The sequence below is a fragment of the Pogonomyrmex barbatus genome, unplaced genomic scaffold (genome assembly GCF_055798465.1).
Source record: "Pogonomyrmex barbatus isolate J1 unplaced genomic scaffold, ASM5579846v1 scaffold11, whole genome shotgun sequence".
In the NCBI taxonomy this organism is placed as follows: domain Eukaryota; kingdom Metazoa; phylum Arthropoda; class Insecta; order Hymenoptera; family Formicidae; genus Pogonomyrmex; species Pogonomyrmex barbatus.
The window spans coordinates 1,500,965-1,514,103 of record NW_028297107.1 but is presented as its reverse complement, the minus strand read 5'-3'; the positions used below and the strand labels follow the sequence as shown (position 1 = coordinate 1,514,103).

Below are 13,139 nucleotides of genomic sequence, written 5' to 3'. Positions count from 1 at the left end.
AATGAAATTTAATATTTTTACCATATTACCATATTATTATATTATCAAGCTGAAAAATGCGAGAAATTTTCTCATAATAAGATTTGTAATTCTTTCGAACTTCTATCACAATTTAGTTATAATATATAATAAGAATATTGAAGGCTATGAATCTTAAAAATTCTTTTTAAACAATTTTTTTTTTAATAAAATTAATTTAGTTGTGCTTAATTTTATAGTTTATCTTTCTATTTCAAAATGCATTATCTCATTGAGCTTTGTGAAAGTTAGATGTCGTATCTCTTCTACAGTAAGAATGATGGCGAATTCTCTTTCTATAGTTTGCTTGATTTCCACAGCCATCAAAGAGTCCATTCCAAATTCAGCCAAAATTGCATTTTGTCTAACAACTTTCACATCTTTTATATCTGGAATCAAAAATAAAAAATTATTATAATTTATATTGTGTAAAATAATGTAGTAAATACGATAAGTACATATGTGCAATAAATAACTAAGTTCGAATATTACTTAAAATATTGACAACAGCTTCTATCAAACTGCTAAATCCGGAAGATTCGGCTTTCTTTTCAGTAGGCAAGACCATACTGCTCACAACTGGGCAGTTTTGAAGTAAAAATTTTTCAAGCTTTTCAAGGCAGCACGATAACTTTTGCTGCAATGTACCGCTAAGAATCAATTCTTTAGAATTGTCCTTCTGCATATCGGCAACGTAACCCACATCACATATAGAACCCCATTGAATCGCCAATCCGGGTAATCCCTCTTGCATTCTTCTCTCACATATCCTTTCCATGATAGAATTGGCCATGCCATAATTAGTCTGTTCAGCGTTTCCTCTGCCGCAGTTAATAGAAGAGAATACTACAAAATGTCGTAATTTAGGACAGATCTTTCTAGAAAGTTTGTCCAACATTTGCGTTGCCCAGGCTTTTGGTCGGAAAGACTCCGCAAAGATCTTCGCGGTTTGATTTTTCAGAAGGCCATCCTTTAGCACCATAGCGATATTGAATATTGCGTCCACCGGTGCTTGTCTTTCCACAGTTCTTAAGAGATGTTCGCAATCCTCGGAGACATCAACATTGACATTTTTAAAAATCAGAACGTTTACGCCACAGGATTTCCAAAATTGAATTTTCATGCGTTGATACCCATTTTTTATACCACTGTGCGAAATAAGTACGACGTTTTTAGCTCCTCGGCATATCAGCCAGTCGGTCAACTCCAGACCAAATCCACCCAGACCTCCTAGAATAATGTAACTCTTGTCTTGGACGCAATAATAGCGGCGTTGTGCAACAACGTGCTCATCTAAAAGTTTATCTCTCTCTTGCATGTTTATAATTACCTGAAAAAATATTTACATATTAAAGAGACACATTGTCTCATATGAAACAATTTCTATTGTTTCCTATAAAGATATCGTATACATATAATTATTTTTACTACTATTACTTTACTACTTTACTATTAGTATTATCATACCTTTCCCATATGTTTTCCACTCGCCATGTATCTGAAAGCTGCTTCAATCTCTGATTTCAGGAAAACTTTCGCTTGAATTGGTTTAATGGCATCATTCTTAAGACCGTCAGCCACCATATTAGATAATAAAGTTTTATATATATGGTTGCCATTTAACATATTATCAAGTAGAATGCCATAAAAGCTAATACCTTTTTGAAGTATGGACATATCTAAAGGGTTATTAGAAATCATTTCTATCTTGTCAATCTGCAAGAAACGACCGTTTTGCGCTAAACAGCGAACGGATGCGATTAGCTTTTCTTCCGCCAAGGAATTCAACACGATGTCGACTCCGCGACCGTGCGTTTGCCGCATTACCATTTGCTCGAAACTGGTGTCTCGAGAATTTCCAATATGTTCATCCCGAATAGTCGGAAATAACTTTTTAATAAAATCTCGTTTGTCGCACGTGCCTACGGTAGTAAACACCACACATTCTTCTTGGAGAGCGAGATGAATCGCTGCTTGCCCAACAGCACCAGTGCCCGAGTGTATAAGTATTTTATTACCCCTTTTTATTTTTCCACGAATATACAAAGCGAAATAAGCTGTGCTGTAAACGCACGGGATCGTTGCCGCCTCTTCAAATGTCCACGTATCCGGTATTTTCCAACAGAATGTTTTATCTTTAGCAACAATATTTGCTATAGAACTATAGATAAAAGAATTTTATTTTATTTTTTTTTACTGAATTATATAGAAATAAAATAATATTATATATCAGCGTAAAATATACAAATGGAAATGTATTTATTTACTCAGTATCACAAAGTCCCATTACGCGTTGTCCGTCAGCATCAAATCCCACATATTCCATTCCGAGAGGTGTATGCGTAAAACGTCCTTGGGAATTCAATTTTTCTAATTTTCCAGTGGTCAACATTATATCCTTAAAATTCAGTGATGAGTAGACCACATGTACTAAATCCTCACGACGAAAATTAATGGTCCTATCGTTTTCTACCCAACAAAATGAACTCAGATCGCCTCTAACCTACAGAAATGAATATTAATTTAATATAATAAGAAGTTTTATAATATATCATCTTTGCAAGTATTTATACATACAGTTTGGCAAAGATGGGCGGATGGTACAAATTCGGTTGTTGATTGCGATAATCGCAAATGTCTGTACGATCCCCACATCTTATTAGGTCGTAATACATTAATGCTCATATCTTTTTGTAATTGCTGTACATAAAAGGAATTCTGTAATGAGAATTTTGGTGCCTCCTTATCTTGAATAAACACACCCCTGACTCGCGTTCCACCTGGCTCTTTTCTTAGGCAATTGACAAAACCTAACACACCACAATCAAAATCTTTTTCGCCTACAATTATAATTCTACTGTTTCTTTCATTCTTATTTTTATCGCTCAGAAGCAGTTTTAAATTCTCCAGCCAATTAAAATTATGATTATTTATATAAACAACGGTCGTTTCTTCTATACACATTTTATTTTTCAGAAGTATTATTGTTTCTTTGTCGGTGCGCTTTTCAAGAATAATGTTTAATTGATATTGCTGCAAATATTTATCAGAAACAGTTAAATTGCAATTTTCACGAGTTAAGATAAAACCACCCTCTTTGAGGAATGGCAAAACTCGTTCTTCTAAGATTTGCTGTTTTGACAAAAGATTAAATCCGCAAATTATTATAACTTTATCTTCTATAGATGATTTTGTTAAATTTCCGATTGATATATGTGGCGGTAGATTCACTGGATTAAAACGATTTGGCGACGTTAATAGATTGATATCCACTTGTAACAAAGGTATATCGCCAAAAGCATCAACCAACATCGAAGAGGAGAGATCTTCTACTGCAACGTTATCGATATCTTCCACTATCTCGATGGCGTTTACTTTCATGATTTGATGATCGTCAAGTACAAGTTGTGCGCATACTCGTATTACTTTGTCTAAAGACATTTTAGCATAATCATGATGAGCTACAAAAACGTATTCCTGTAGAACAGGATTTTGAGCTATTTTTCTGCAAGAAATTTGGGTGGTTTTAAGGCCGCGTATCTCTATTCCGCCGGCTATAATTGTATCTATTTCTTTGTATACTCGTATCGGCATTTCTGTAATAATACATCTTCGATAATACACAACTTTTCTTTAGAAAAATTTTCTATATATGTTATACGTTATAATTGTCTTACTAAAATTAATGATTATTCATAAACACAAAGAAGTTCTAATTAAAGAATATTTACGTTTTTCTTCTTCTGTTATTTCTTGTAGCTTTTTCTTGTGAAGTAGAGGATTAATGATTAATTTTTGAATACTTGTCGCAATATATAATTCTGAAGTATTGTATCCGAGAATCTGCATCTGTAGCATGTTATCCATGAATGTAACCCAATTGCCTGTCCAAACGATACGTCCTTTGTTACCTGAAATAGATGCGGTTTTCAATCCACGGAACCAGCTGCTGTATTGATAATCACGTAGCTTGAATTTTTGTAGCTTGTAGATATCTTGTTCAGTCATATGTTCTTCTTCATCATTATCCTCTGGTAATAAATCTGTCGAAATCATATCCTGTTCGGGATTCGCTGTCTCGTACACTGTACCTGTTACTACAGTGCTATCTTCTTCAGTAATTTCAAACTTCCCATCTATTAAATTTGTATATTTGTATATAATTATACGCACTCGTGCGGTTATATTATTTTCAAATTATTTATTCCATATATATACCTTTACGAATCGCAATAGTCAATTTAATGACATTATCTTTTGCCAAGTGAATAGCACGAATGAAGCTTACATCTTGAAATATTATTGGTAAAGTTGTATATATTTGACCTTTCATCATTCCGACAGTTTGCCAAACCAGTGCAAGATAACCCGTCGGAGGTAACAAATTCCTCCCATCGATTACATATCCAGCCATATAATCGTAATTTTCATCTTTCAATGCAATCTCGACGCATCTTTCTCCAGATTTCATGCACTTCTGTGCTTTATAGGTTGGTACAAACCAATCTTCCGAATGATCCCACCTAACACGAAACAACAATTTAAAACATTTTTTTTTATATATCACTATGCCAATTTTAATATATGCAATAATGCCACTTTTTTAGAAACAGTACTTATATATATCAGAGATACAATAACACTATATAACACTATACCTGATCGATGGTGAGATCATTGGAGTGCCTCTTCTAACTGGAAAGTTCACTGGCGGATATAAATTAGCTATTCGCGGCTGTAAACCACAGTTGTATAGCTTCCCAATTCCTTGTAGAATTACATCCGTATCTCGTTCATGTATTTCATTTGTGCGTTGTGTTAATATTATATTTGTTACTTCCGAATGTAAAGACTGATTTAAAATGTTTTGCAAAACGCTATCGGGTGCGATTTCGATAGTCACAGCATTATTTTGAATTAAGTGCATTGTTTGTTCAAAGAGGATAGTATTTATTATGCTATTTGTATGATATTCTGCCGATGATAGTTTTGATGTTGAGATGGACCATTTGGTGTGATGTACGGAAGTACTAATCCATTTTAAACTGCGTTCCTTTGGCTCTGGTATTATTTCGTTCAACTTCAGCAAAAGTTGTGTTTTCACGGAAGAAATGTAACAACTGTGATATGGTACGTTACAATAAATTTCCTTTACGGAAATATTATCATTCTAAAAATAAAAAAAAGAATTATCAAAGTACATGAAATTAAAGTGTTCGAAATTTTTAAATGTATATATAAGTTTATATCTTAAATCTATAAATTTAATATTTCAATTTTTATTCACTTTTCAATTGCAATAATTAATTAATTTTACCTGTAGCTTCGTTATAAACTTTTGAATGGATTTCACAGGCCCGCTCACAATGTTGTTGTATCGATTATTACGGCATATTATTTCAATATCCGTCGGACATATATTTTTGAGCTTTTCATAATCAAGTCGGATGACCGCCGCAGAGCTACGAATTATTTTCCTATCTGTACATGCCATAGCAATAAAATATGCTGAGACAATGGTCTGTTCAATGGTAAGACATTTATCCGCGTATGCGCAACCTAGTTCACCAGCGGAATGACCAATCATATAATCCGCAACAATTCCTAATGATGTTAAGAGATCTACTAATCCAATCTGTAAATATTTTTTAATATAAAGTTTTGATGATTAATTATTATATTGTGTATTATATTATATTATCGGTTATATTATATTATTTATAAATTATTAAATTGAATGTATTTTATTTATTACTATAAGAGATAAGGGGAATATACTACTCTAGAGAAGTTTAAGTCATTAATAGTCATAGACGAGATGATATAAAATCGATTATATTTATTGCTTGTCAGTAAACATTGTGTTCTTAATATATAAATAATATAAAATTTATAGCTTTGAATTGTACTTTACCTGAACAGCGACGATTCCAACGAATGCGTGTAACGCATAGTTTTCGCGTATTTTTTCATCTTTTCTTGTCAAAATATCTGTTATACTTATATCATATGGTTTTAAAGTTGCATCGCATATTCGAATGGCGTTTGCAAAGACATGAAATTTCAATAAACTTCGGCCTGTAAAATTTGAATTTAAAAATAAGATTATTTTCTTACTCAAATATTTTATTATATATAAAATATTGAATATTAAATATGTACCCATTTCAGGCCATTGCGTGCCTAAAGAAGAAAATATAAACCAAACAGGCCGCTTTACATTCTTAAATTTTTGTATTACTTTTATTGAATTCTGTTGCAAAGTATTTAACTCATTTGCAATATGATGAAAATGAGATTTTAGTGTCAGCACTTTATGTGGTAAAAAAAAAGTTTCTTAAATTTCGATATGATTTTAATATTAAAGTTTTTGAAGTTGCTGGTAGCACATCTTTCTTCTGTGCACATACGTTACATACATTGTGAAGGGGTTAATATAGTATATCCTCTCCATGAATGGCCATCTATATTGTCTGCATGGATATCGTGTAGTAAACGTATATATTCTACATCTATCGGATGATTAGCGACCTACAACGAAAAACTTTGACACGTAAATGCAATATATTATGTGTATAATAGCATAATGTAATTTTAACATTATTTTTGTTTCTTTTTATGATATAATGTTTATTGTACAATATTAAAGTTGCTTTTGAAATAGCTACTAACATCAGTTAAGAACAATTTTACTGATTCTTCCGTGCGTCCAGACAAAGTTACAAGTCTTGGTAAATCATCGTCCGGTGCTGCGGTATTAATCTTTGATTTAATATTCCACTTGAATAAGATGTGTGCGTTAGCTCCACCGAAACCGAAGCAATTTGCAGCTACATATCCATTTTTAACTGGCATTGGTTCTGTTATGATTTCGACACTTCCATTGTGTAAAGCATTTATATCGTTTCGTGGTGATGTATAGTGAATGTTTGATGGAATAAAGCCGGTTTCGAATGCTATTATTATCTTCAAAAATAAAAAATTTCCTTCAATATGAAATATAAATTTAAATTGTTTTGATTTAATTAGGCGGAAATTAGTTAACTACTTCATTGCTAATATTAATTATTACATCGTATTATTATTGTATTATTATCGTTAATATACATAAAATAATGGAAAGAAATGTAAATTCCTAAGGTTTTGGTTTATTTTCAATGATGAGAAGTTGAAAAAAAAAATAGAAATTTATATATTTAAACAATAATTAATAAACAATGTCGATAAAATATTTTTGTAATCAAGACTACTCAAAATTCGAAAGAGATATGTTGTTCACAACAATTATAAAGTCGAGTAATAAAAATTTGATCTATATATGCACAAGACATCATAAACGCATAGGAGTAAACAAATTCGCCATACAACAAACGAAACATAACTTCGTCTTGATAGCCAAATAAAATCAATCAATTAAAAACGACGAACAGCATTAATTAAGACTAATGCTGTTGATTTAACAGCATTTTTTTCTCAGTGTAATACTGTCAATATTTTTTGAGAAAAAAGAAATCTATAATATCTACAAAATATTTCGTGCTTATAAAATACAATAAAAATTAATATAATAATAAAAAATTTTACAGTTTACCTTAGCGATTTGCGTGAGACCGCTGGCAGCTTCAGAATGACCAAGATTGGATTTTACGGAGCCGATCATTAATGGACTTTTTCTATTTTTACAGATGACATTATATATAGCATTAATTTCCGCAGGATCACCGACTTTAGTAGAAGTACCATGTGCTTCAAAGTAATCCAAGTAAGATGTCGGTATTTTACATTCATTATAAAATTCCTCAAGTAAGATACTCTGCATAGTTGTCGACGGAAATGTTATTCCTTCTGCTTTGTAACCATCATTGTTCATTTTAGCATGTGAACATATGGCATAAATTCTTTTCGCATTTTTTGCTTTTTGAAGATATATCACAGCCACTGTTTCGCTACGTGTATATCCATTTGCAGCGACATCAAAAGGTCTACAGCAACCATTGGGTGACAAAATACCTAAATTACACATAATTTGTGTACCGCAATATATAATTTATTAGTTGATGTCTCAAAAAATTAAATGATAATCTCTCTAAAAAATAGACAATATGTTCAAATCTAGCAAGTGTATTTTATTATAAATAGCTTTTCAAAAGTTACACAGTCTTTAAATTATTTCGATTTAAAAATTTTTTTTTTTCATATGATAAAAATTATACATATTTTCATTTTTACTTTATTTTATATATATATAAAATAAAGTAAAAATGAAAATATGTATAATTTTATATTATATTACTTATATATATATATATATATATATTACAGAATGATTGATGAAAATAATTAATTTCTATAACAATACCAAGGAGAGCGTGTTGTATATTTATGAATGGATGAAAACATAGATTTGCAACTCCAACAATTGCGTCCTCGCATATTCCTGACCTAATACAATGATAACCCAGGGCTACAGTATAAAAAGCAGTGCTGCAGGCCGTATCAACTGTATAAGATGGTCCTTTTAGATCCAAGTAATGCGATATCATATTCGCTATTGCAGATTTACTACATCCAATAATATTGAGGCCGCCTACCTAATTATAAAACATCAGCGATTACAAATTCGCACACTTATATTATTTGATAATTATCACATTAATTTGTTATACCTGCAGATCTTCATAAAGAAGTTTCTCTTCAGCTTCAAGAACGCACGTTCCCATTATTACAGCAGTATTCTTTCCTCGCAATTGCTTTGGATTGATTCCCGCGTCGATAATTGCTTCATGCGAATGTTCCAATAACATTCTTATCTCAGGTGAAAATACATGTGCTTGCTGGGAAGATATTCCAAAAAAATCCGCATCAAATTTGTTAACATTGTTGACTGTTCCCATATGAGTTGGTAAATCTAGATGTTCTAAGAATGAAAACAGTTTTACATATAATATTATATAAACTTGTTCAGTTTACGCATACATTTTTAATCCATACATCATCAAATTCAAAATCAGTACACAAAGCTTCTCAAAGATGATTTATAATTTGATTTATAATTTATATTGTTGGAAACTATGCATTTAGATTTAATTTAATCACTGATTATGCTAGAGACATTTTTCTAATAAACAATAAAATTGTAAACATCTTGTTATTAGTTTTTTAATGCGTATGAATTAATTACCTATTTTCCAACGGTCGTGATCTGCTCGAACAAGATTAATTTTGCTAAATAAATTTTCTCGTAATTGATTCATGTTGTCTGAATCTGGAAATCTCCCAGCAATTCCAGAAATAACAATTTCATCTTCAAATGTATAAGATTGCGGTTTATATGTTCCTTCGTCATTCATGATTGCAATAATTTTCTTAAACAATTTAAAAAAGAGAGTGTTACATACAATTCATATTAATTTAATTTTTATTTATAATCCTATAATCCTACAATATCTCATATACAATAAGATATCTAGGCTAAATAGGATCTAAAGAAGACCCACTTTTAAATTTCTCGTTTCAAAATGTATCTTATGCTAAAGTGTAACACAACAAAGTGTGATATATATATATATAGATATGATATATACTAAGCTCATTATGAAATTCGATTTGAATACAAAGAATGATTAATATGGATGTTAGTTTTAGCTTTTATTTAACCTTTTCTCATTTTGAATACAAAGAATGATTAATATGGATGTTAGTTTTAACTTTTATTTAACCTTTTCTCGTTTTTCCGTTTTTCTCGTTTTTCCGTTTTTTCGTTAAAAATACTTATTTTTATTTTTATTGGAAAAAAAAAACAATATTCTGGAATTTGTTTCCAATTATATTAAATTAAGAAGATACATCTTCATGAAATTTTTTTAAATATTTTTCTTTAATTCTGTTAATTTTATTCACGTTCTTATTAATAGTTAGAACTAAAAATCTAATATTATATATAAATTATATTAAAACTGACATCGGTGTATTTAATATATTCCCAATTTAAGACTTTATCTAAGACTTTATTAATGTTTATTAAATATTGCATTATACATAATTAGTATCATTAATTATATCACGTCCCGCAGTTTTTTTGTGTAAAAATTAATCACTAACGTTTAAATATCTTTCAAAACATATAAATGTCTAATGTTTCATCCAATAATGTTAGCATATTAGCATTATATTAAAACGTAATTGTCTACTTATTTTCCGCTTATAATTAGATTATACTTTAAAATGTAAACATCTATGAAGATTAATTCTCCAGACATCCTCTTTAATAATTTAACCTGAGTGATCATCGTTGTCATCTTATGATTAATGGAAATTTTTTTTCAATATAGATAAAGAGACTAAAAAATTATATAACTATAACTATTATATCCGAATTTTTATTTCCAAAATTTATTCCTATTCCTAATATTTCCTCCATTGTGGGCCTTACTTATTTTTGAAAATATCGCAGAATCTGATTCGTCGATATATCGAAATGAAAACGAGCCAATAATGTCACGACGCGATAAATCGATACCTCTGGATCTAGGTGTGACACTCCCTCTCCTCTATTATCATACCTAACCTCAAAGTACGGTCGCAACATGGACATCGATACGGCTAGCGATAATACGTCCATCGATGACAAGATAGACGATTTTTGCGAAAATCCCACGCGAGATGCATTAACGGAGGGTCTCATGAGCCTTCTGAAACCTACGGTGGACCAATTGGATGACAGGATTCGTGCTACAAGGTAACAGCAAATTTTTCGGATCACCATTGTAAAATGTCATTGTATCTGGACATATATTGTTTCATTCATTTTTTACGAGATATAATATTTTTAATGAAGAGCCTGCGTTTCAGATTTTACTGTTAGTATTGGAAATGTATAACTTACGTCACATATAGATTTTCATTATAATAAAACGTTTAAATTATAATACTTTATTTGTATGTTGCATGTTATATGTAAATATGTGAAAATCAATGTTAATCGTTTAAATGCATAATGAATAGCGGAAAATTATTGAATTTTAAAAAAGAGATGACATATTTTTTTACTATTTATACTATTTAATACTTCTTATACTATTTGAAATATATATCAAATAAATATATTTCGATTATGAAGAAATTAAAATAAACAAAATAATATCTTTTAATATTTAATTAAAAAAATAAATAAATAAAAAAATCTAATGAGTCATCTTGAATTTTAATGTTCATTGGGATAAAACAATAATACGTATACTTATACGTATTAACCTATTTCTTTACTGTGACATTAATGTCAATGATTTTCAAATAAAAGTTGTAAATAATTAGAAATGTAATTTAAACTATTTGCATATACTGATAAGAAAAAAATGTTTTCTTTTATGATATCAAAAATTATGTTGAAAAAATTATTATTTATCAAATGTGAAATTCAGAATTATATCATTAATTAACTGGGTTGCCATCTCAAATCTTAAATTGGATCTTAATTATTGTTAATTTGGAAAGTAATCAATATAGTTTGTATGCGTAGAAAATTAAGTATATATCTTGTACTTATTATTATTTAAAATCAAATAATTTCCAAATTATCTAAGGAATTATGCTTATTTTTATATAGATATATAAAAAAACTAGTAGGACTATATGTAATTTTTATGCCTCTATCAATATTTTTATGTATATCATATTAATGTATGATATATTCTTAAAAAAATTTATTGATTTGATTTATATGCAACTATTTCTTATGTTATAGGATATGTCAAATTGAGCTGAAGCAACGAATTGAATCCTTAACGGAGGAACTTCAGAGAATCAACGAAGCATTGCAATATCCACTAGACACAGATTCTTATGTAAAAAAACTTGTTAATGCAAAGCACAAGATTACCATTGTTAGCAACATCTTGCAAACTACTCAAGAGCGGTTGAACAAGATACATCAAGCTGTTGAAAAGAGTACTGCCAAAAGAAAGACACTTTTAGATAACAGTTCTACATACAGCAGCGCAACTGAAGCGGATAAAGAAGAACCAGTCAAAACGGAGACTGATAAGTAATCATTTTCGATATTAATTGAACAATTTATAGGATATTATTACTAAATTGTTACTACAAATTATTGTTTTATAAGTTTTATACAAAAGCATATTACATTTTTTCTTGTAACTTATGGAGACTCCAATAGTTAAACTATCTGATGAAGAGCTTAAAACAGTTTATGAGCCTTCTGAAGATTCCTATATTTTAATGGATGCTTTGGAAGTAGATTTAAAGATTTTGCATATGATGAAACCTATGATTTGTTTAGAGATAGGTAGTGGTTCCGGCATTGTTATTACGGCTCTAGCAATGGCATTAAAGAGATATCATAATGCTCATTTTATGGCAATTGATATAAATCCTGATGCATGTAGAACCACGAAAAGAACTAGTCTAATTAATTCGGTCGATGTAGATGTCCTTCGTATGAATTTAGTAGATTGTATACGGATTAAATATACATTTGATATTATTATATTCAATCCACCATACGTAGTTACAGAATATGAAGAAGTGTTAGACGATAGACTTATATTTAAAACTTGGGCAGGTGGTAAAAATGGTAGGCAAGTTATGGAACAGATATTTACGGTAATTCCAGAAATATTATCGGACACAGGGTTGTTTTATTTGGTTGTTATCAAGGAAAATGATCCCGAATATATCTTAAGTGCTTTTCAAAAATTGAATATGTGTGGTAAAGTCGTTTATGAGCGAAAAATAAGAGGAGAACATTTGTATGTTTTACGTTTTTGTAAAATCAAGGATGTGAGACGTTAATGTCATACATGTTAGGTTTATAACACATATAAGACAAAAAATTTTTAATTTTATAAAAAAAAAATAACGCATCATTTCACTATTCGTATGTTTTTTTTTCGTAATTGTGATTAATATTTATAATGATAATATAAGCAGCGTACTACATTTATTCCAATAATCTTTTTGTATATAATGTTATTTATTGTACTTTTTGTGGATAATGTTGTTTATTTGTAAACTATTTTTATGTATCATATAATTGCAATATAGACATAATATGTTATCCAAAATAATATAATTTCTTATCTACATAAATTTGTATTATATTA

General features: G+C 29.8%; 3 protein-coding genes across 3 annotated transcripts; 2 read left to right on the top strand and 1 right to left on the bottom strand.

The window, feature by feature from the left end:
• Window positions 1–31: 31 nt before the first annotated feature.
• On the bottom strand, window positions 32–9,572 carry LOC105426871 (fatty acid synthase-like). Its single transcript, XM_089070745.1, has 18 exons — window positions 9,516–9,572; window positions 9,200–9,383; window positions 8,685–8,935; window positions 8,378–8,609; window positions 7,610–8,028; window positions 6,691–6,984; window positions 6,438–6,549; window positions 6,181–6,330; window positions 5,933–6,096; window positions 5,336–5,653; window positions 4,677–5,188; window positions 4,237–4,541; window positions 3,750–4,154; window positions 2,596–3,614; window positions 2,286–2,521; window positions 1,486–2,179; window positions 511–1,348; window positions 32–407 (listed from the first exon to the last, which is right to left on the bottom strand). Exons 2-18 carry the CDS (start codon window positions 9,366–9,368, stop codon window positions 220–222), a joined length of 6,306 nt encoding a protein of 2,101 aa, XP_088926871.1. The 5' UTR covers window positions 9,369–9,383; window positions 9,516–9,572; the 3' UTR covers window positions 32–219.
• A 993-nt stretch (window positions 9,573–10,565) lies between these two features.
• Snapin (SNAP associated protein) lies at window positions 10,566–12,220 on the top strand. The gene is made up of 2 exons (XM_011638276.2): window positions 10,566–10,756; window positions 11,762–12,220. The coding sequence occupies exons 1-2, from the start codon at window positions 10,605–10,607 to the stop codon at window positions 12,063–12,065; spliced, it is 456 nt and encodes a 151-aa protein (XP_011636578.2). The 5' UTR covers window positions 10,566–10,604; the 3' UTR covers window positions 12,066–12,220.
• HemK2 (HemK methyltransferase 2) lies at window positions 12,178–13,108 on the top strand. Its single transcript, XM_011638275.3, has one exon. It carries the CDS (start codon window positions 12,178–12,180, stop codon window positions 12,826–12,828), a length of 651 nt encoding a protein of 216 aa, XP_011636577.2. The 3' UTR covers window positions 12,829–13,108.
• The last annotated feature ends 31 nt before the right edge of the window (window positions 13,109–13,139 follow it).